Raw genomic sequence first — 22,978 nt, forward strand, 5'->3', positions numbered from 1 at the left:
AGCCGGGTTCAATGAGCCAAGTTTGAAAGAAAGGCATGGAGCGTTTAACCTTGTTCTATTATTGTGTTGGGGACATGCGCTGTTCAAGTTGGAGCCGTCTGTGGTCAATCAGTGGCTTAAGAGATGTTGGCTGGTACCTTACGATAAACTGAGTTCAGAAGATCATCAGTTAATGTGTTAATATATTGGAATTTATCTGGTTCCAAAGAGTTCTGTCTCTCCCAATCGTCAAAATTCTCTAAGTATAGTGAACATCACCTGACCAATCACAGCAAGCCATCGGCTCTTTTCTCTTAACTTATAGTTCAATGTTTTATGCTAACGATTTTTAACTATTTTTCAACACAACAAAGATCAAATTTATTGTGATCTCAGAACGTAACAGCCCGGCAAACAACTTTCCTTACACTATATCGAGAGTAAAATGACTCGGATTGACGCAAAATACTTTTCAAACAAATTAAATTATCAAAATAATGGTCCTACCTTTTGTTAAGAAAGAGCGTAAACGAATAAACTGCATTTTACCAGAAACAAAGTATCGCAGTTTTCTTGGCGCAGGACCAACTTTTAAACATTCTCTCCAGTTCGCCAGTGTCATTCTTCTATTAAACCGGTTTCCGAGCACAAATGTCACAAGCATTTTCCTCGAAGTTTACCTTTCGTGTCACAGAATTCAGAATGATGCTATAAAGAGTCGTCGTTCCTCCCACATTAAAACCCAAATGAAGAATTTCGTGTAAAGGATCATGAACTTCAAGTCGCAGGTTCAGTTTATTTTGAGTCGGCGACTAAAGTACAACTTTTATCCACGTGCGTGAATGGCCTGATGTGACGTCAGTCTAATTGGATCAGCACAGAGATGGGAGCTTTTAATGAGTGGAAGGAAAATTTTTGTAGATCGTAAGTGAACTTTTTATGAAATAATTTTGTAATTGTACTCAACAATTAAAGTGTATTCTGAATACTGCATAAGACTAAGTGGCCGGAAAACGTGATAGTTTGGGTAAGTTTAATTTGAACTTTTAGGCATACTTGAGCTCTCAGGTCTCGATCGAAAGACTAAAGTTACCAAGCAACTGAGAGGCGTGGCAAAGAGCAGTGTTTTCCTGGAGTAGTTTCTTGTTTCTTCAGCCAAACAGCATGCACATATCAACCATTTCACGCCGGTCGTAATAAGAGGGATAATACAATGCAGTTGTTCTGCGAGTCAGTGTTCAGTTAATAACTATCACACCACCAATTGGGTTTTGCTTGGAAAGAGACTTGCGCCACGGATGGCGGTAATGGTTTCATAAGCAACTGAGAGACCGATCATCACTGATGATATCGCAAGAACTGCCTTTTATAAAGGTTTGGTCATAATTACTACAATTTGAGCGCACTGTACGAGTGACAATTTAGGTATTGGAATGAATCACGCCCGCATGTCCACATTCATAACCCATTTGATATCTTTGCCCACGCGCGTTTGTTTTAAACTCTTCACTTTATCGAATATACTCCATCTTATCTGAGGAACATTTAGTAATGTTCCCCAATTTTCACTGTTACCTCATGAAAGTCTTAGTTTATATCATGATACAAGATGACGGAGCGTTTTTGTTCCTGTCAAGCAACAGAAGAAGAGACTTACTTATTTGTTCATAATTTGCCGTACTACAGAAATGAAAATCGCACACACACTTAACGTTTTGGACAATAAGCTGCTTTTACACGACTTTCACTCGCGCTGCAAAACTGTTTGACGGATACTGACACAATAGCCTTCATTTGGAACAAAGACATCTTCCTGTATTTTTCCTTAGACATTATCTGTCACTCGAAATTCAAACAATTTCCCGAACTTTGCCCTTGCATAACTGTTCCCTTCTCGGACAAATATCCAACCAAATTTTCACTTTAAATGGAGGTTATTGTTTAGGTCATCAAGCTCTACCCTGATTAATGCTATAAAAAATGACAATCAAAACATTGAAAACACAAAATCTTCCTTTTAATAATAAAACTTTCTATTTAATAATTCGCTATGAGTTATCTATCTCTGGCTTCCTTTAATTTTGAGTTGTGTTCAAATGTGAGACATAAAATCAACACCAAATTTTAATGTTTGCTTAGATGGTGCAAAAGAAACCTGTGTGTCATGTATCCAGCTTTACACTACTTTGCCTAGTGCAGGCTTCATGTCTGTAAAGTTAACCAACATAGCATAAAAAACCTCTATTGAGTCGGCTCTCCCGAGTTAAAAGAAAACCCGTTTTATAATTTGCGTTTGTGTTGTTTAGGAACCTCATTCATTAGCGTAGTTTTCTGAATTCTCATGATATTTTCATGTAGTGTATACTGCAATTTGAATACATCTCTGTGGCTATTCTTTGAGTCATTAGTCATTCGTAGTAAAATCCTGACTCCCTTCCATAACACCCATGAGCCATCGATCAGGATCAGGTGGCTAAATAACCGTATTATGTGCGTGGCTTAAACTCATGCGTGATCTTTGGCTCCACCATAGACTGATGTAACACGCGTTACGTATAAATGCTCTTGATTACACATCACTTTGTATTGGTAAGCGAGACGCAACGACGCGTGTTTGTTTTTTGTCCTCGTCGGCATCTCCGGCTCGTTCCTGTACCGCAAATTTTTTGTCCAGCTGTTCGACGCTATTCATTTTTCTGGTGTCCATGCTTTCTGAATCTCTTCTTAGAGCCGTAAGTGTATTTTGTCTGGATTCCCATACATCGCTGGGATTATCAACGAATACATTGTCAGTGTCCCTGTCATCATTTTCCGTGTAATGATCAGTTCCTAACGAATTTCGTGGAGTTGAATTTGGTTCTGATGACGTGGGAGTTTGAGGTTCCAAAGGACTCATTAAAACTGCATCTAAGTCAAGATATTCCTGGAAAGTATTTAAAAAAGAATGGGTTAATTTCATCTAATTAAACAATTTCGAGTTACTTATGTACCCCTTCCTATTACACTAGGGAATTCCCTTTGCCTTAGCTAGAGATGGTGCAGACGACGTTAATAAGTATTATCAAATTCTAGAAAGCAACAGAATAAAAGAAGAATGAACAAGGAGTAAGGAAAATTGCTGTCCACAATTCAAAGCTTTTCATTTCACCCTTTACATCCTAACATCAGTATGCATATTCTCCATACTGTTTTCTAAACATTTCCTAAGGTGTTGACAAGGAGAATTTGTCTAATAATCAAGAGCTTCTTAAGTTGGCGATCACTTCCTTTATTCTCGTGACCATAATGTTTGATTCAGGAGTGATATGGTGAGGAGAAATTAAATGCCAATCACTCGTAGGGTTAAAAGGTTAAACAACTTTGTTATGAACGTGCACCCTTTCTTCTTGATATAGGTTATTCCCTCAACTCAGTCAAAGGAAATTAAAGATAGTGCAGGTGATGTTTGTAATTAATAACAAATTTTGACAAGCAATAGAATAGAAAGAGTGTGAAAAAAAAACAAAGAGAAACACTGATGATCAAGAAAAACGACACTAACCTTGTCCGACAGGGACACCAACATAGCGTCAAACTCTTGGACTAATTCTTGAAAGGTTGGTCTGTGCAGCGGCAAATCTTTCCAACATTTAAACATAATTTCATATCTATGGGAAACGGAGAGACCAAAGGCATGTTATATCTCATAAAGATCGGGCTGTTACGTGCGGAATAGTACTCAAGTCATTCTAGAAAAAGCTTTGCGGTCGACTCAGCCATTAGCTTACAGCAGTAAAGTATCACGGATTGAACAACAAAAGTGCGTTGTCTGAGGCTAAATTTAAATATTTCCAAAAAAATATCCTTAGCCACTCACATGTTGTCAGGACAATTCAAAGGTTTCTCCATTCTGTGTCCAGACTTCAGAAGCTCAAAAAGGTTTTCCAAAGGTACACCAGGATACGGTGAGCCACCTAGTCACGAAAAAACGCCAAAACGAAATTTTTAATTCCTGTTCCAAGCTTAATTATGTCTCTGTTACAAAAAAGATTCTCATAAACTGGGCGTTGGCTGATTTACCTTTCACATCGCCTTTCCTTATTCCCTTTCAAAAAAACACTCCATGTTAATGAAAAATAATTTAATTTACTTACCGAAAGTAACTATTTCCCACAAGAGTATGCCAAACGCCCACCTGCAAGAGGTAGAGAATCGACATAATACTATTATCAGCAATATTATTATTATAATCATCATTATTATTAATATAATTTTTAATCTTAAGATTATTATTATTTTCACCACTATCATTATCATCATCATTATCACTTCTATCTCCACTATCAATGTTATCATAATTACTTTTCTTTTTTGTATGCAGAGTACTTCGAATGGTTCTAAAAGATAACATTTCATTTGTTCATTTTGTGTAGTGATGTCTTTCACCATCTTCACTCCGCATGAGAGAAAAAAAACTACTTACACATCACTCTGCGTTGTGTAGACCCGATCAAAGAGAGCTTCGATTGCCATCCACTTCACTGGAAGGCGACCCTAATGATCAAGACAAAAAAAATTGGTGACACAGAGTAGTATCTTAAGGTTTGAACACTGCAATCTAATAATTCACTGGATTGAGGGGGCAATGGCGGGTGAGATAACAGATCGTGTCGTCATTCAAAAAGGACAGTTCAAACGAGAAAGTGGACGGGTCTTAAGACTAATGGATTTATTTTCTATCGTATTCCAACGAACAGAATCAGACTCTTTCAGACTCTTTCAATTGCTTAACCCATGATTCCCTTTTTTCTTTCTTGTTCAAGTTGCGTCTGTAATCATATTTTTGAATGATATATTTTCGGAAAAATACACACACTTTCGTGAAGTCAGTCGTATGACTACAGACCGAATGGAACTCCACTCGGTCCTCTCACTAGTGTACAACAAAACTAAGAATCTATTATAGCTTACATCTGTTGTTTTCCTGTAGTAATCGATTTGATGAACATCTCTTGCAAGTCCAAAATCTGCGATCTTCATTATGTTATCCTCTCCAACCAAAATATTCCTTGCCGCGAGATCACGATGAATGCACTGAGAATTAGACAGAAACAGTTAACAACTCAGAGACCACCACCAAATCTCCTCCAACAAGCTTAGAGTGTTTAGGGAAGGGTGGCTTTACAAGTTAGTGTCAGAGGATTAAATGGGATTCCACCCTGCTAATCGCCAGGTTTCAATTCCTTATCCCAACAGCCTTTGAAAAGAAGTTGACGGCTTTACTTTCTTTCATTGTGTAAATTAAAACTCCATGATATCATGAAATTAAAACTCGATTACATCCCCTGAAATCATTTGGGTTATTCTCTCAGCTAGATTTGTTCCTTTTCAGAAATGAAGATGGATGATATACAAAACACTAACCTTCTTTGAAGAAAGATATTCCATTCCTCTCACAATTTGATAGGCAAAAGAGACTAAGTCTTTGAGGGTTAGGGTGGTCGTGTATTCCCTGGTCGGTCTCCTATCTTTTAAGAATTGTCTTAGGTTACCATTAGGCGCGTACTCCACTACAACAAACAGCGGACCTGAGAATGAAGAGCATAATGGTAGAATCATGGTTTAGTTTAACATCCCTAACAACGAGAGGAGAAAAAAACGTTTTTCCGTGGTGTGGAGTAATCAACTAACCTCCCTGTGTGCAGGCTCCGATTAAATTGATAATATTCTTGTGTTTTCCAATAGTTTTCATCACCTCCATCTCTGATACAAGATCTGCAAGTTCGTGTTCAGTGGCATCCTCTGAAATAAATGACAGGATTGACCGTTTCAATTAAAGGGGTGAGATAACGTTAATAAGAATTGTGAATGTCCATAATGTTCGCTTTGTAAAATGTATTCTATATACAAGGCTAAAAGGTTAAAAAATTAAAACGTTTGGTTTAATCATTTTAATTTTTTAACCTTTTAGCCTTGTATATAGAATACAAGAATTGTGAATGTTAAGATATTTTTCGGTGAGCGTAAAAATTTTAAGTCGGTAAAGTTCTTCAATTCAGCAATGACATACAAGTCTGTTTTTGACAATAACGAAACTCGGGCAGCCTCAGTGACGCATTCAGACCTTGAGGGAGGTATAATTCAGATACACAAGAAAATCAACCCCACCTTTCAACATTTTCACAGCAACCTCGAATCTGTAGGGCATATTGGGTAATCCAAGCGCTTCAGCCTTCATGACTCTACCAAAAGCTCCTTCTCCAAGAAGCCCCAACAACACGATCTGCTCCCTATCAATTTCCCATTTTTGGTCCAATGGCATTTCCACTTCTGACACTTGTGTCAAATTAGAACCCAATCGAAGGCGCAAACTGTTCTGACGTAACAATGGAGCCGTAGACCCGTAAGACGAAGAGGAACCGACCGATGGCGCATGTGTCCTATACTGGACAACAAGTTCGTTAGGTTTATCAGTGGAAACCATACCATAATTAGCGCCTTTATAGAGCTTAAGCTTGCGATGGCAGACGAAGAACCCCAATGCAAAGCACACCAAAACCATGAATGAGATGGTAAACACCATAATGTACATATTCTTTTTTGATTGTGGCAAATCAGCTTTCACTATTTGTGCCTCCACATTCTGGTTGGGGGGAAAAGAGGTGATGTTTACGGCGCTGATCGTGTCAGGCCGTGACGAAGTTGTTAGCTCTGAAGAAAAAAATAAAAGAGTATTATTTCATTAATTAATGGTTAATTCGTCCACTCCATCCTTCGAGAATTAATCGGCTGGTTCGTTCACTCGCTCGCGCTTAAGATACTTCACACGTCCCTCTGTGTATTCCTTCTTTAACCCTTATTTATTCAGATTGATCTATTACTTAAAAACCAAAACTTTTCATCATAATTATTTAATAAACTATTAAAATTATTCATTAAATCATCATCTTCGTAACTATCTCACCTGGCCAATCGCGAACGGAAATGTAAGCATGTTCGACAGCGTAGCCGACAGCATTACCCACAATGCAAGTGTACTTGCCCACGTCCTTCTTCGTAACATTAACCAAAGTCAACTTCACTCCGTGGAAATCAAACTTTTTGCCATTAGTTGGTGGTACGATTACATGTTGGTCTGCGTCGTCCTTATTCACGATTTCGTAGTGTGGACTTTCAATTGAACCGTTAGTCGAACTATTGGAGTGCGTGTGAAACCACCTCAGCCACTGGAAATGAGGCATGGAATCACTTAATGCTTTGCATGTTAAGCTGGCATTTTCTCCTCGATAGACCGTGACATTTTCCATGGGAAGGACTACTGGTTCAGCACGAGCTCGTTCTGAAACACAGGGTTCATTAAAATGTTGGAAGTACACAGTACACATAGGACAGTTATTACGAGGTTGCTCACAACAACCGACAGACTAACTGTTTAAGACAGAGAGAGACATGATGATTCAATAACTAAGTTGCAAAGTTACTAATTCAATAATTGACCGACTCTTTCTTTTTGAGAGAAGGGATCGGAAATGTACAACTTACTTCGGAGAATGGGATCTTCCGAGAACAAAAAAGCATTTAATAGCAAAATTTAAGAGTGAACCAAGAATTCTTTTACCACTAGATTTGTCCTTACCATGAACGTCTACTTTGTATGTATGATTAATCCACCCGTATGAGTTGCTCACATTACAAGTGTATGACCCAGTGTCAGAGGGAACCAAGTCCTTCAGATTCAATATATTTGTCCATTGACTCAGATACAATATGTTGCCACCTTTCCTTTCCTTAAACAACTTTCCGTCTTTGTACCATTTCACGGTGGGAGGAGGGTTTCCATCGGCAGAACAGTCCAGCTTTACAGAGTTACCAACGGGTACTGCAAGAAGGTTGCGCTTCATCCTGTTGTCATTCGCCGTAAATTTTGGAGCAACTGCGATATACAGAATAACCACGGTTGAGGCAAAGTCGCTTTTTCAACATTTTCAGCCAGTGCATGCATTGAACGATCTCCCACTCAATAAAGAATTTTAAAGCGGAAAGTCTTTATGGAATAGTGTCACAAATTTAGACCTTACAAATGGCTGAAGGTATTATTTATCCGCCAAGTATAATCTATCCTACTTAAACTGCATCTCAGTAAATTCAGATGTCGGCAAAAAATTCGTTCATTGAGAATTAAGCTTCGAGGGGGAGTAAGTAAGTAAGTAAAGCTTTTATACAGGCCCAAGTGGTCCATGGGGCCGGTGCTTAACTCCGGTTTTCTTAGCATGAAGCGGCTGGGAGTATTGCTACTCCCCCCTGGATGGGATGCTAGTCCATCGCAGGGTTACCCTCAGCACATTTGCTGGTACCCATTTGTACACCTGGGTAAAGAGAATCACTGTGAGAGTAAAGTGTCTTGCCTAAGAACACAACACAATGACCCCGGCCAGGGCTCGAACCCGGACCACCCGATCCGGAGTCGAGCGCACTAACCACGACGCCACGCGCCTCCACAAGGGGTAGGGGGGAGGGGGGGGGAGAGAGCAGACGTAACTTGATTCAATTTTGTACGTCACTTTGAAGCACAACCTTTCAACCCTTTAATTCATAGAGGTGATTAACATGTATCTTCTTCCCATAACATTATTATCCAGCAAACATGTAATGAGAATACTGAAAGTTTATCAGTTACAGGGTTGTTTTCTTGATCTAACACCAAATTCTCGTACCTAATTTACAAGGAAATGTGTAGCACCTAGAGGGAGAATTAACAATCCGATCTTGAGAGTGGAAGGGTTTAAGCCACTTCTGTTCCCGTATTAATGTTGGACGCATAAAACGTGAAACACTCACGAAATCTACTGGATGACAAATACGACAGCCAAATTGTTATCATTTTGCAATTAAATTTTATAATGTCTTAACCTGAAAGGTTCATTTAATGGGAATTGTGGATGATAAGCTTGAACCCCACGTCAATTTTTTTCAATATCGGTCTATTTCTAGTGGCAGAATCGACTTCTCTAATTAAAAAAAAAGCCAAAATTGGCCCCTGCATCAATTGAACTACTTCTATATTCATCTTTCATTTTTTTTCTTCCTCTGATAAGAAATGCAAGAACACCTGTCTTACCTCCTGTTGTATTTTTGTTGGGATCCATTGTTGGACCTTAAAGAAAAAAAAAAAAAACCAAGGATTTCTCTCCGTGGACAGCTCTTTCGTAATGCAAGTTATCTGTGACTACATCCCCCTGAATCTCCCTTCCCATGCCCTAGCGGTGTTTTTAGTTTCTAGCTCTCCTTAGCTCATTACTTTAACCCTTTAACCCCCAAGAGTGACTGGCATCTAATTTCTCCTCATAGTATAACCCCTAAATCAAACATTAAGGTCATGAGAATACTGGAAATGATCAACAAGTACAGGAGCTCTTGATTGTTAAACAAATTCTCCTTGTCAGCACCTTAGGAAATGTATAGAAAACAGTATGGAGAATATGCATACTGATCTTAGGGTGTAAAAGGTTAATGGTAAAGAAAACATTGTACCTTCGTTTGTAACAAACGTCCGTAGTGATGGCAAGGAGTAATTACCTTCATTACCCGCTTTAATTTCTCACTTCAGCAACTTCAACACAAACTGAAATCACCTCCTTTTTGGCATACAGAGAGCATAAAAGAACTTTCCCAGCTTAACCTCTCAGGATCTCACTATAAATTACGCGCGTGGCTATAGTTTTAAAAACATCAGAGGGTCACAAATATTTTACTTACTTCCAACAAATAGTTGTATTGTAAAAGAATTCTCGCCACAGTCATTTACCGCGACACAGGTGTAGAAGCCGGCGTCCTCTTTCTGGGCTTTTTTTATCTTTAAGTATCTGTAGAGTTTTAACCTCATACGGTGATGATTCGATGGAATGAGCGTCTGATTGTCTTTGAGCCAGTAATACCTTGGTTTTGAGGCCTGACCAACAGTTCTGATCTGGCAAGTGAGTTTCACATCCCTCCCGTTGGTCACCTCGATGACTTTTATTTGGCTTCCCCTCTTATCACGAATGGTAGGAACTGAAAGAGATGGTTTGAGTTTAGGAATAGACTACATTTGTATCCTGTCTCATGGCAAGGATAAATTAATGATGATTTTGTTATAAACTGGTTGAGGCTAAATTTTACAGCCCTTTTCTTTTGTCCCTAAGTCCTCACTGGCTTCATGATTACCGAGAAAATTTTGAAGTTCGGTTTGCCTCTGGCACTCGTTAATTTAGGCCTTTGCCAGAACGTCCTTGCCTATTCAAAACGTTTTTTACAGAGTGGGCAAATGAACAGTGCATTTTGGTTTGAGATATGGAATTCACAATTTGAGAAAGCTCTGTTCACCTTTCACAAGGTCAGCGGCGTCACTACTCCTATTGTTCCCGTCTCTTTTTGAGAAAAACCGGACATTCATGAAAGGTCACCGAAAGGTTAAAATATCGCAAATTAACGCTGAAATGAAGTGACCTTCTTTCAAAACTTTTCGAATCCTAACCAGGCAGTTTGGCACTTTCAATTAACAACTAATTATGAATTCCTGCAAAATTTAAGCTTCGTGGCTAGGTTAGGCTTGATTGACTGTAAGCACAAAAGAGCTTATATACGGCTTACGCAGTCTTACAGTAAATCAAGCCTTAGACATCGGGTCTGCATATTGTGCAACTAAGAAGTTTAGTCCAGATGTCAATAGTGAGTGCCTGACTGACTTTTCTTTTGTCCTACGTGGCAGACTTACTGTGGCTTAGAAAGCTTTTATTACGTAAATCTACTCATAGCCGTCGTCTTACAGAAAAAAACGTTTAAAGGTTAATCCGTCACTTAACACACAAATTCTTTAGAAAAAAACATACTCAAAAGCATTTGCACGTTAACTGCGGTACTGCATGGTTTGAAAATTTTAGAAGTTTTTCGTGTTTTATCGTTATTACTACAACCACAAAAACTCATACTTTGACCATCGTCTCTATCAAGTCGATACCAAAATAATCATTGTATGGCTGGAAAACTATTTTTTTTTAATTATTAATTATCCGTAGCTCTGGTAATGAATTTTCCCATGCATTATTATTTGAGTCATCGTCTGTCATAAAGATTGCTCTGCCTTTCGTCTTGTAAAGTTTGTCATGAAAAAGGTCAAGAAGTAAATTGAATTCAGTGAACAGGAAATACCGGTTTTCTGCAACATTAGTCTCGAAAAACCGAATGACAAATCGAGAAAGAACGTATGGTTTTTCCGCTTGAGACAAACAGGCACAGTCACGGCATATTTATGGATAACCTTGAAACTGAGACAGGAACCACTCTGGTTTTAATTAAGTCTCCCACCACTATAAAATTTGTTTCGGGGGGACAAGTACAGAGCACTTGCTTCGTGATACTAAGTTAGATCTAATCAACAGTTGATGAAAAAAGACTTATATGAGAAATTCTTACATAAACAAAGAAATTGGGAGTTTATATTTGTCAGACTGTTATATCTCCTAAATATTTGTTCTTGTCTTTTCTTTCAGATTAGTCCAATTTCAAAGAGTATTGTTATCTACGAATCTCTCCAAAAGTGTCTTAGAGAAAAAAAAAATAAAAAGCATGCGATCTCAATCGATCAGACAGCAGAGAATGAAATTTTTCAGACTGGAGCGGAAATATTAGAAGACCGCATAAGAAATGCTTGGTTGATTTTCCATACTACTCTAAATTTAAAAGTAACTGATCCCAGACCAAGCAAATTATTCCATCGAAATGACATAATAAAAAAGTCGTGTTCAAGGATGCCTCAGTTCCTGATTGAAAAGATTTTCACGGTTTTTTTCCTTTAGCTCCCTTGCAATTCCAACCCAAACTGAACAAATACAAGAGTAAAAATACCAATCAGCTCTTGGTAGGACTTGGTTTGGAAGTGTTTTTGATTTGGTTAATGACAGTAATGAAAAATGACTTCTCGGAAAGAAAATTCTGAGAAAACATCTGGGATTGCAGCAGCATAAAGCCGAGAACACGTATAACACTGAATTCTTTACCCCGACTTTATCACATAATTTTTCGTGAAAATTAGTTTCCTGCTTTACATGTTTCAAATCCGCTCATTCCCTCGCCAGTCACAGAATTTTTTGCTTCTCTGATCGCGGTTTAAAAGCAAAAGCAAGACAAAGTGGCAACAAAACTCATCGTCGAGGACTGTCGACTTCTATTTGCTCAAATTATTATTTCTTCAGAAACAAAGTGGTAGCGCAAATATTTCAAATGAGTGTCGAATAATCTGAACCTTGTAGGATACAAAGCTTCTAATCCAGCGAATGCCAGCGGCACGAGCGAGTCAGCGAACGAGCCGACGAATGAACGAAGGAGCGAAGCTAGAGAGAGACAAAACTAGGCTATGAAAAGTTGGATCGAATGGTCATGTTTGTGAATAAATAGGGTGGTGGGAAAGTCATTGACTCAAAGGTGATAAAAATTCAAAGAAAACTTAACCTCGCCTCAAATTTCATAAAAGAATCAGGGACAAAAAGGGAATCTTATACAGTAGATCGTTTATGAAGTCTTAGTCGGATTAGGCTGGTAACTTAATTATTCTGTGAGACAAGAGCTACCTTGAGTAAATCAATATTAATATATGGATAGTAAACTAAATATACTATTTTAATGGTGCGAAATATCTTCACGTAATGAGATTTTGATAGCCGACGAGCCCTAATGCACGTACAACGGATGATGCCTTGGCAAGTTTTAACCTATTGGACGTCTTACTGGGATTTCACAAACCACGAGGAACTGCTTTTACAGTGTTGCATTTCGTTGTACTGAGCACGTGTATTTTGACCTCGAATCAACACAACAGGACTTTGTATTAGCAGACCAAAATAATGCGACGATATTGGTTGAATGCGGAGAAAACACTAGTGGGTACTTTTCCGCTTCTTGTAAGATCAAAACATTTGCAGCTGAATATAATTCCCCGTCACCTTCTAGAGGCGAAGGGCTGGCGAACATGCATTTCATGAGAAAATCATGAAATTGTTCTCTGACACTGTGTCGACCCCGTGATCCCACTAAAGGGGAGGATGTGAAATTCTAAACGTTTCCGTACTGATACAGGAAGACGCGCGCGTCTTCAATAGAATCGATTATTCTATTTTCGTAGGTGTAAGGAATACTGATATCATGAAGAGAACTAATGTGTCCAGTGACTGGTATTGCCGGATTTAAAAGAGATGATATTTTGCCATGGAGATAAACTAATAACAACGCTTCTGCATCCTAGGAAAACAGAAAAGAGATAACAAGTAGTATTCTTCTTTCTCAGCAAAACGTTCACACATCAGCTTTTGACCTACGTTCCAATTTCTACTGAAAATGGTGCAGGCCACCGCTCACTTGATCAACTCACGCCCCGAGTTAAAAGATCGAGCAAGTGACAAAGAGGCTGGTTTTTTTTAGATTAGGTCGGTGGGGTAATGTCTTTTTCAACCACCGAGGAGATCCAAAATTTCCGGGAAAATATTGAGAAGTTGACAGCACAGCTGTGCAACTCCTAGCAGTCGGGGCCTTGTTAAAAGCAATTTATTGCTTAAGATAGAACTTCTTCCAAGCCATCATTGTTGTTTGGAGAGGAAACAAAACAAGAGACGACCTGTCCATATAAATTTAAAATAGATGGCTCTTTGGGTCGGGTCATGGGAGGCAGCAAGAAGACGAAAAAGAAAGCTTTGAGACAAGCTTGAAGCCTTATCTCTTCTGCTTAATCTGCCGGCTTTTTGTGGCTTTTCCTTTGCTTATCGATATCATTATACAGTGAATAAATTTCAGAAAAGGGCGATTTTTCCGCTTTTTCAAGTTCAGTTGATGAAAGAAAATGTTGAGAAAGCCTCTAACTCGGAGGGTCTCGCGTGGGTTAATAGCAGTGACGCCAGCGAGGCAACTTACTTCAGAAAAGACAATGCGATTGCCTAACAATTATTGTTCTTGTTTCCCATTCTGGCAAACAATAAAAGATTACACGCAACCAGATTGGCAGAGGGCTCGCCACAACAGACAGGACTGATAGCGTCAAAACAAAGTCGATTCTGCTTGCGTCTGTTCGGGGAAAAAATAAAGGTGCAAATGATGGTATTCTGGTAGACGCATTAAAGCGGCATCAGATCTGTTAGTTCTAACAATGAAGGCACTGTTTTCCGTTCAACAAACAACAGTAAATATTTGTGGCATCAAATTGATGGCCGTCAAAAGTTTTCCTTTTACTGTGAGTGACGTTTTGCAGTGAGCGCAAAGTGAAACGTTTCTTGGGAGTTTTAGTGTAGAGATATTTCAAATTGTCAAATTATGATTACAGCTTTAGCGCTGCATAGTGTCATTTTCCACTGATCAGTGATTAAATTTTCCATTGTACGAGTGACTGGCGCTTAAAACTAATTATGTTCCATCTAGATTGCTTTCTAATTTAAACAAGCACCGCTTTTCTATCTAATTTTGAACACAGTGCAAATTGGAAGGGAATCCTGTTTATTTCTTGCGTTTAATGGACTTAAATTTCGCTCTGAAGTTTACTAATAAAGTTTTTAGATGTACTTTTAGTGCATGTTATGATGTTGAAAGCTCCAATTACATCTAAAAGGCCTCTAAATATCACATGCTTTGGTGCACCCCGCTTATGTGTTTGTTGCGTTTTTACAGCTCGGTTTAGCTTCACAGTGATAGCTTGAACTCATAGATATCCACCTTAAAAGAAGGTTACACAGCGATAGATAATCAGCGCTGTACCTGGGCCTAAAGACTGGGAGGTGGAAGACCGAAATAGCCATCAATTGTTCACCAACAATAACAGTGTATAACAATGAAATAGAGCCTTGTTTTCAGTTGCAATTCGGTTTTGACCGAAGTCAAGTTAAGATTCGCTTAATTTTCGCACCCTTTTCTTTCTTGTAATAGCGAAATAACTCCTTCCCGTTGTGCCAATTTAACTATGAAAAGCAAGTTGCGAAACTATTCAACTGAACAGTCGGTTCGTTTTGCGGACTGTAATTATAACGTTGCAAATAAGCTTCGAAGGCCGCTTACACAAAAGATAGCATAGTTAAATAGTTAGTCATAAGTGTCGGACGACTTACGAAAGGAAGCCGCAGTTTTATAAGCTTAGGAATAAATGGATTTCTGTTGCGCGGTTTACTACACGAAGACGAAACAAATTTGAGCTAAGTCAAGTTCATGAAATGGACACTCGATTCAACGCTGACGTCGATATCTCCGAAATTGACACGCGCTTTGTCGATTTTAAATGAAATCGGCACTTTCTCAAAAATTGCATGTTGTCGACGTGAAACAATAAAGATCAGAGATCAGTTTCATCTCGAGAGGTAAAAAATAATTTGGGACATTTTCATTGCATTCCTGTATCACGTATTTTTCAACAATCGGACTAAAGTATAAAACGTGGCTTTCATAGGAACATAATGAAGTGACTTACCCGAGCAGGACTGCACTGTTTCGCTAATTAATACGGTGAATGCAGCTGTAAAAACCAGGCTCCTTAACCCCAACATCATTTGGAAAGAAGCGGTTGCTTGCCTCCCTTGATCCTGGATCTCTTGATTTGTCCTTTTGTGGGGTTTAAGCTGAAGCCACCAACCAGTGAAATATTAGACGCACTCGTTCACCGATCTGTTACGATGAACATGACAAGCTTAGTAAGAGAAAGTTACGCTCTGTGCCCCTTGTAGTGAGTAATTTTAGCGACCAATTTGCCGCATCATTTCAAATCATGACTCATTCGTTCAATTCTATAGAATAATTTCACATGAATTATGAATGTATCGGTATCTTCAAAATGTCACGTTCTTAGTTATTTACTCTTTGGGTATTGGGCATCATTCATAACCAACCTTGCTGAGCAGCCAACTGATAAGTTACGGGAAAAATCGGAGCATTCTTCCTCCCATATTAAACTCAAAAATCGACATAATTTTGAACAGACATATGAGACGCATACGGTCGAATCGTAGAAAGGAAATGAAATAGTTGGACTTCCTGCGAAGTCACTGATAAAACGAACACACTTCCAACATACCTGGAAAACTTCTGTTTCTATACATCGATTCCGCGACGCGAATATTCTATTTTTACTATCCTTGCGCGAATTCGAAGAAACGTCTAGCGACTATTAGGCTCTCTTTACCAGTTGTTGATTGTCCACTCTTGGGCGAATTCAATAATCGATCTTCTTAGGCGCAGTCAACTAAACAATGATCACGAATTACCTTCGCATTGACAGCGGTCAGAGGCACTCGTGCTGAGATAACACACCTAGGCACTTCCGGTGACAGAAAACTTCTCTATACCACCTCTGCGGTGTTTAGACAAATTGCCCTTCACTGCTTCCTAGCTCCTACTGTTTACAATTCTAAAGAAAACTAAGGGAGCATAAAGATCCAACAGAGTTGAAGAGTTATGTTTGAGCGAGGAGTATCAGTATTCGCGCCAGCACAAGAAAGATCTAAGTTTCTACGAGTCTAAAATGTGGTTATTCCGCACCGGAGAGGGCTGCTCCTTTCCAGAAGATTCGTTCAGTAACCCCGTCATCCGATTGTTTGTAGTTAGTGATGCGCTTAACAACTGCTTACGAATAGCAAAGCCTCAAAACAAAAGAACTTGGCCACCTTGATACAAAAAGCTATTTTAAGAGATCAATTATCCCGTGAACTCCATTGTTGTGCAAAAATCTAAATAACCCAAATAGCACATAATACCCGCAAAGGGCTCTGAGAAATGAACCAATGGTGCGCCGGAGATTTTGATCCCTGCAAATCGGACAGCTGTGTATCACAAGCAGTAACACTGACTTAGCCTCCTGGCTGTTACACCATATTTAAATGAAACCTGAGAAAAAGAAACAATCAAATATACACCGTGGTGGGAAAAAAGTTAACTGCTGCCAACTAACGATGCATTTTTACACAGAGAACAAAGCTTGTTTATGACACAGGGATACACTGAAAGGCTCAAATGATCAGAGTAAATCTCTCTACAAAGTTACTTTTAATGAAATTTTAATTGGTTAATTCCTTCTTAATATTCTCAGGTATTATCCAGCGTAGCAAGCTTTACAAATGCTAATTGTGAATTTCTACTCATCCAACTCACTTTGCTCTCCCTCTCTCTCTCTGTCCTCTCTCAGTAAGTATTCCTGCAGAGCCGTTTGTCCCGCTGCCAAACTCAATGCCAACGCTGACAAAGGCGCAGTTGATAACTGTGCGATCAGATATTCACGGATGGAGATTATTTGTAAATTTATAAATGCTGTGCTGTTCTTGTTGTGACATGCTGTATCGCTAGAACACTGAGATTGATAAGAGACCTGCACTGCACCGGAGCATTCTATCAGACTCACCTCATTCTTCCGTGATCAATTGTTTGGAAGCTTTTGCGAATTAAAGTAGTAGCATCTCTTGTTTCACTGAGCTCACGCGACACTCAGCCTTGCATTCTTTCAACTTTATTATTCTCCATTTTGTTTTTTGTTTTGGTATATCAGTTTCGAAATCATTGAACTATGGAATTGATCGAAAAAATAACGATAAGGATGATAAATAAGGATACGGACCCAAAATGCCAGAAAATCGTCATGTTCTCCTAAATAAAACAATATTTCATTTGCTTCATACAGAAAAAAAAAACGTTATCAGATATTGTCATCTGAAGTGAAACATGTCAGGATGTGTATTTGAAATCAGAGGGAAACCATTACGCGATCGACAAAATATTTAACGTGGTCAGTTCAGATTGCTGTATAATTTAGACCACATGTTTCATGAAACCATATGACGGTAATTCGCGAAATCCGAAGCGAGTTCAGATTTCTCGCGCGGAGAATAGATATCACACTGAAGTGTCTCAGTGATCACTTTTCGGTGACCTTATTGGACCACTCCCAAGTTCTCTTATAGGCACTTTACCGCCTATTATGCTCGGTAAGAGCCTGATATTCCACAGTGGTTTACGATATCCTTGCATGACGAGAGAGAGTACGTAAAAACACCGCAATATTGATACTGTGGAACTAATTTTCCTCCGTACACGATTAATACTGATACAAATAACGCGTGAGATGACGGTGATTGATTCCTTTATTTGAAGCCACATGCCAAAAGCTTGTCTTTTGTATTTGGTTTGCTATATAAGTTAACTTTATTAGTGGAGCTTTGATCTCGAGCCAAGAAAGTCAATACTACAGAAAGGCGGAAAAACCAAAGAAATCCCTACAGAGTCTCGTGTTGCAAAGGGAAGTTGGGGTTGTTTCCTTCAGAGTTTCAGCGGTGAAATTATCCAGTTAGGTGCTGATAGATTCAATAGTCTGCTTCAGATTTTTCTGATTTACATGGTATAACAAACTTAATCTCGTCTTCGTCGTGCGTATCGCTGCATGAAGTGTAGTAATGTTTTGCTGAGATCATTCATAATACAATAGAGGCTTATATGGCTTGAAATTTCGGTTTTTTTTTAACAAGGGAGGCAAGTAATCCCAAAGAGCATACATCACACACAAACAGACTTAGTCAAATGAGACTTAAATGAAACACAAGACAAACCTAGAAATAAAGTATCCAGCTTATCATCGGAAACCAACTGTTACTTAACAGTTGTTACAACTTCAGTTTCAATGCAAAACGCAACAAATTTAGGAAAAATTAAACTTGATCTTTGACAATGTTCACTATTGTTTCACTTATCAGTTTTGACACAAATGATTGCAAAGAAAGTCTAAAGTAATTACTTTTGGGGCACAGGTTAGTGCAGACAGTACATGACACCCAAAATGAGCCGATTTGTGATGACTGAAATGAGGAATCATGGGATTATTTCGTTGAACAATCTCATAACTTTTAGTAAGACCAGTTTTACAGTTTATCATTCCTCTCAAGATGTTAGAACAACTTTTCATGGGAAGATTAATAAGCTGTTTCCGTTTCATAAAACATCAGTAATCAATGATCATAAAGCTGGTAAGGTTGTTTGTTAATGTAAGCATTGCTTTAATATTCTGGCGTCATTGCATGTTTGCTTTAGGTACTTAACCTACTTTTAGCTGATTAGCGAATAGCTTCTTCGATTTTGGAAGTGATATTTATTTTTCCTTTTACTGTAGGATTTAGCTTTTCAAGTTGAGCCGGAAAGGCAGGCATAACTTGGGTCATTTGGCTTGAGGCAGCTGGACAATGTGCTTTCAGAGGTCGCATGTGTTGAATTTGGGCGTACGTGGGCATCTGGGGCAGAGAAAGAACCTGTAGAGTTAGCCATATTGCGTGCGGTCGGTTTCAGGCTCAATCGATCCAAGTCTCTTTCTTGTAACTGGCACTGGCAGAGCAAAGACTTGAAGCTTTTTTTAGAATTCTATTGAGGCATGCTTTTCGGTCTTCTGGCGCAAACGAGGCTTTGCTGGAATCATCCATGTTAGGTCTCAAGGTTTATCGATTAGCTAGGTTTATTCAGTCCAAGTTTTGTTGTTCTTTTTGTTAAAGAGATTAGTCAATTGGATTTAAGGCATGAACTTCCTGAGTTTGCATTAGGGCAGGTTATAATTCAGTTAATAATTCATTCGATACCCAAAGCCTGAGTGTTACATCGAAAATGGGACAGCAGCCTGCAACCTGATCGCGTTCATCATAGCTCATCAATAGCGCATTGATACGATATCCGCGCAGTATGACCAAGCGCTAGAAATAGATTGATTGGCACTCCGCATGATGGGCCCATGAGTAGGGAATGTCCTCTCATAGCTGAAGCTCTCATCGGCTCATAGCCGGGATGATAAAGAGATGCAGCATATCCTTTGCTGCACAATCACACGCTCACTCACATACTGACACACTACTGGCATCTCATTTTCATTAAATACGACCATGCATTTTATACATGGACATTAAGAAAGAAGCAGTCATGAACGCAGTTCTCTACAGTCATTCCTCACTGCAACCATAATTTACCGTTATACTAATAGATAATCATAAAAGAAAAATTCAGGTCTTAACGAGATTACAATTGCTTCGGCTTAACCCAAGAAGCGAGTAGAACATCAATACCACTCGGTCTAAATGGAAGTTACTCCTCTGATTGCAATAGCTCTTTTTGTTTAGCACTCATTGATGTGTCTCGGCCAATAAGACAAAACATCAGCCAACCAAACACTTGAACCCAAAGGTATCAAAGGTGCTATTTTTGAAATAATTGGCAAACGGACCTCCCTCGTTGATTGGTAAACTCGGCCGTACGACTGATTTCTCACACCAGAGCTTAACCCTTAAAATCACTGGACCTGATTGTTATCATTCTCCCCTCTAGCTGTTTCACATTTCCTGATAAGTTTGAATATTCTCATTAACTGTTTGCTGGATAATGTATGAATATTATAGGGGGAAGTTACATGTCAGATCACTTCTGGGAGTTGGAGGGTGAAACACGTAATAAAGCAGTTTTGTCAAACACGGTTGAAAATTACTTTCTTCATAGAAGCTGTTGAAACCGATGTTTGTTGACTTCAAATTTAGCACAGCATTGAAAACAAAAAGTTAGCGACTCCCTGAAATAGAAAATTCATTATTTCAGTTCTCTGCTTCTGATTTTCAATTAGTTTGACTTTCCTTCATTATTACTCACCTTGCTAAGACTCCGACACCCAAGTTTCTTTCCTTCGATCTTTTGTCTTTTTGTTTTCACAAATCATTCATCTGCTTTCCCTCGCTGGATTCGCTTCCCTTCGACCTGCTGTTCAGTTATTATCAATCACTCACTCCCTTGTTAGTTTCCACTTCCTAACTTAAACACATTGCACACAAACTGTGTGTAAACATCAGAGCCTATTTGCGTAAAATCATCGTCAACAAAAGGGTTATTTGTTAAGTTCCATTGATTTGGCATCGAATACTACCTCATTAAAACAGCCTCCTCGATTTTAGCCTAATCGACATTCTCGGGACAAACACTAAGATTATTATGGCAATTAATGTTTTCATCTCGCGTCTTCGGCGGCATTTTTCTTTCAGCTGATACTTTCAAGGGCGTTTTTATCTCGTGTGGAATCCAAGTTACGTAAAATGCTTTTAAGGATTTGATAAAGTTAGGGACGCAGACAATTGCAAAGTGTTTCTATTATCTCAGTAAATTGACAATAAATTGATATAAATTGATGTATAAGTCCCTTTATTTTGCTTAACAACACTGGCAACCGATTTCCATGTCAATCATCATATCATTTTTCCGTAAGGATGAAGGGGTTTATCAAAGGCGGATGCCCTACCTTGATCGAATTGATAAAAGTTGAATTCTCCGACGTTCAATAGATTCTCGATCCTACAAAGTGGCATTGTTCAAAGGGATTCCAGAGAGCACAAATTGGCTGAAGCATTAACCATCTACAACTTCCCTGATGGACCGATGGAGATGGTTCATTACATGCGTGTTTGCATGAGAGAATGCGATCTTTTTTATCTTTTTTTAACCACTTTCAGTTCTCAAAATTGTCTCATGTTACAGAAAAAAACTGCCTAGCAAATATTACTGAATTACAATCAAAGACCAACCCAATCTGGAGAAAGTTACCTAAAATGATGAATAATGCCCGCAGAAGTGTGAAAGTCAAAATTGTTGGGTAAATCTAGATCTGCTGAGAGAATGGTTTTCCTTCCATTTGTATGGTTGTTTACTTTAATTAAGAGAAACGCTTTTATTACTAGATATAGGTTCTTCAAGAGGGCAAAACATAGAAGCTCTCCGCTTTCCGTATATTCTATTCCTAAGTCCTTTCAACTTCTAAGAATTAGCTATGATCTCCTCGACCCTAGTTTTGAACTATTTCAGTTTTTTTACGTCTACTGGCTCAGAAGATTTTAAATAATATTTTGGGTCTGTTATTGAACTTCCAAGTTGCGGCGGCGCGGGCGTAATACCGTTTTTTCGTCGCGTGACTCTCTAGCTCTCTACAATATCATGCCGTGCGGTAAATAAATATTCAGTCACTGTTTTTTGGGCTCTAATATCTCTGTTCAAGTATTCAATTGTCATAAATGACTTACACACTGAATTATAAACTCTAGCGTTTCAAGGGCCTTAAAACTAATGTGAAAAGGTATTAACTGGAGCCAGAAGTGAAGAACTTCGTAGAATCATGTTTTGCTTTGAGGATAAACACTTCCCACCCATAACATATTTACCCTCTTATTTCCTTGGCCGTTTCCGTAAACTGTAGACTCTCGTTTTTCTCCTCCTCTTTTTTTCTCCCTTCCCTTTGTGTTTCCTTCCTTTACTTGCCTACTCATGAATATCGCGAGTGAACCTTGATGATCATTAGAGGAAACACCTTTTTTTAGACAGTTTCATTAGAGCGTGAGAGCTCCGTATTTGCCTTATCTCCCACGTCAGCCAAAAAATAATATTGCTTTTAAAAAAGTCCTTAAAACTTCCGCAAGGGGTTACAAAAAATAACAATCGTTAGCTAATGGCCTCAAGAGCAATAAAGTTCTTTATTTTCCCTAAGGGTGAAGTATAATGTAAGGACAGGTGATCTCCAAATAGATTTGAAGAAGTATAAAAACATTTTAGACCTGAACATAACCTGAATTTAGGAAGGATAATTTGTGATGCAATTGAAACACCAAGAGAAATAGTCAACGATTCAAAATCTTACAAATATTTTGACAGCTACGTGTATTAGCGTCGCTTTACCGTTAAAGAAATACTGAAACAATTATAAATGAGACAAGTAGGTTACTTTGCTGGGTAGTGGTTTTATTTGTCTTAACCAAGAGTACTCACAACATGCTTTTTTAGCAAACTAACACTGCAACAAAATTAATTACATAGTAGAATTTTTATATGTTATGGATTATAAAGAGTTATGAATTAGTTGCAGTGCAGGCCAAACGAGCGTATGAGCTAAGAACTTAAACAAGTAAAAATTAGGACAAAATTAGGATTCTGCTATGCGTCGGTTATTCATTCCAATTACTGTTTACTAAATTAC

General features: G+C 38.6%; 1 protein-coding gene and 1 long non-coding RNA gene across 5 annotated transcripts; one reads left to right on the forward strand and one right to left on the reverse strand.

Moving 5' to 3' along the window:
• Positions 1-1,974: 1,974 nt before the first annotated feature.
• On the reverse strand, positions 1,975-21,134 carry LOC113681343 (fibroblast growth factor receptor 2). Of its 3 annotated transcripts, none has more exons than XM_089196712.1 (15): positions 20,617-21,134; positions 15,434-15,627; positions 9,715-10,008; positions 9,077-9,112; positions 7,595-7,891; positions 6,923-7,297; positions 6,127-6,669; positions 5,650-5,760; positions 5,383-5,546; positions 4,930-5,052; positions 4,442-4,512; positions 4,113-4,153; positions 3,836-3,932; positions 3,521-3,626; positions 1,975-2,902 (listed from the first exon to the last, which is right to left on the reverse strand). In XM_089196712.1, the coding sequence occupies exons 2-15, from the start codon at positions 15,510-15,512 to the stop codon at positions 2,549-2,551; spliced, it is 2,691 nt and encodes an 896-aa protein (XP_089052838.1). In that variant the 5' UTR covers positions 15,513-15,627; positions 20,617-21,134; the 3' UTR covers positions 1,975-2,548. The 3 variants fall into 3 exon arrangements, with proteins under 3 accessions (XP_089052838.1, XP_089052840.1, XP_089052839.1); XM_089196714.1 differs by lacking the exon at positions 20,617-21,134 and adding an exon at positions 17,107-17,639; XM_089196713.1 differs by lacking the exon at positions 20,617-21,134 and adding an exon at positions 16,034-16,238.
• On the forward strand, positions 15,523-19,494 carry LOC149050270 (uncharacterized). 2 transcript variants are annotated; one of them, XR_016183752.1, is made up of 2 exons: positions 15,523-15,653; positions 19,109-19,494. It is a non-coding gene; the product is annotated as an uncharacterized LOC149050270 (long non-coding RNA). The 2 variants fall into 2 exon arrangements; XR_016183753.1 differs by lacking the exon at positions 15,523-15,653 and adding an exon at positions 18,130-18,296.
• Positions 21,135-22,978: the final 1,844 nt, after the last annotated feature.

The sequence above is a fragment of the Pocillopora damicornis genome, chromosome 2 (assembly GCF_964200805.1).
Source record: "Pocillopora damicornis chromosome 2, jaPocDami1.2, whole genome shotgun sequence".
Lineage (NCBI taxonomy): Eukaryota > Metazoa > Cnidaria > Anthozoa > Scleractinia > Pocilloporidae > Pocillopora > Pocillopora damicornis.

Bases quoted from the DNA above. Each gene is read 5' to 3' on its own strand.
- LOC113681343 (XM_089196712.1), bottom strand. From the start codon at position 15,512: ATGATGTTGGGGTTAAGGAGCCTGGTTTTTACAGCTGCATTCACCGTA. The intron at 10,009-15,433 runs GTAAGTCACTTC...CATCTCTTTCAG, and splicing joins AACAGTGCAGTCCTGCTCGG to TTCCTACCATTCGTGATAAG. The intron at 6,670-6,922 runs GTGAGATAGTTA...TTTTTTCTTCAG, and splicing joins TTCCGTTCGCGATTGGCCAG to AGCTAACAACTTCGTCACGG.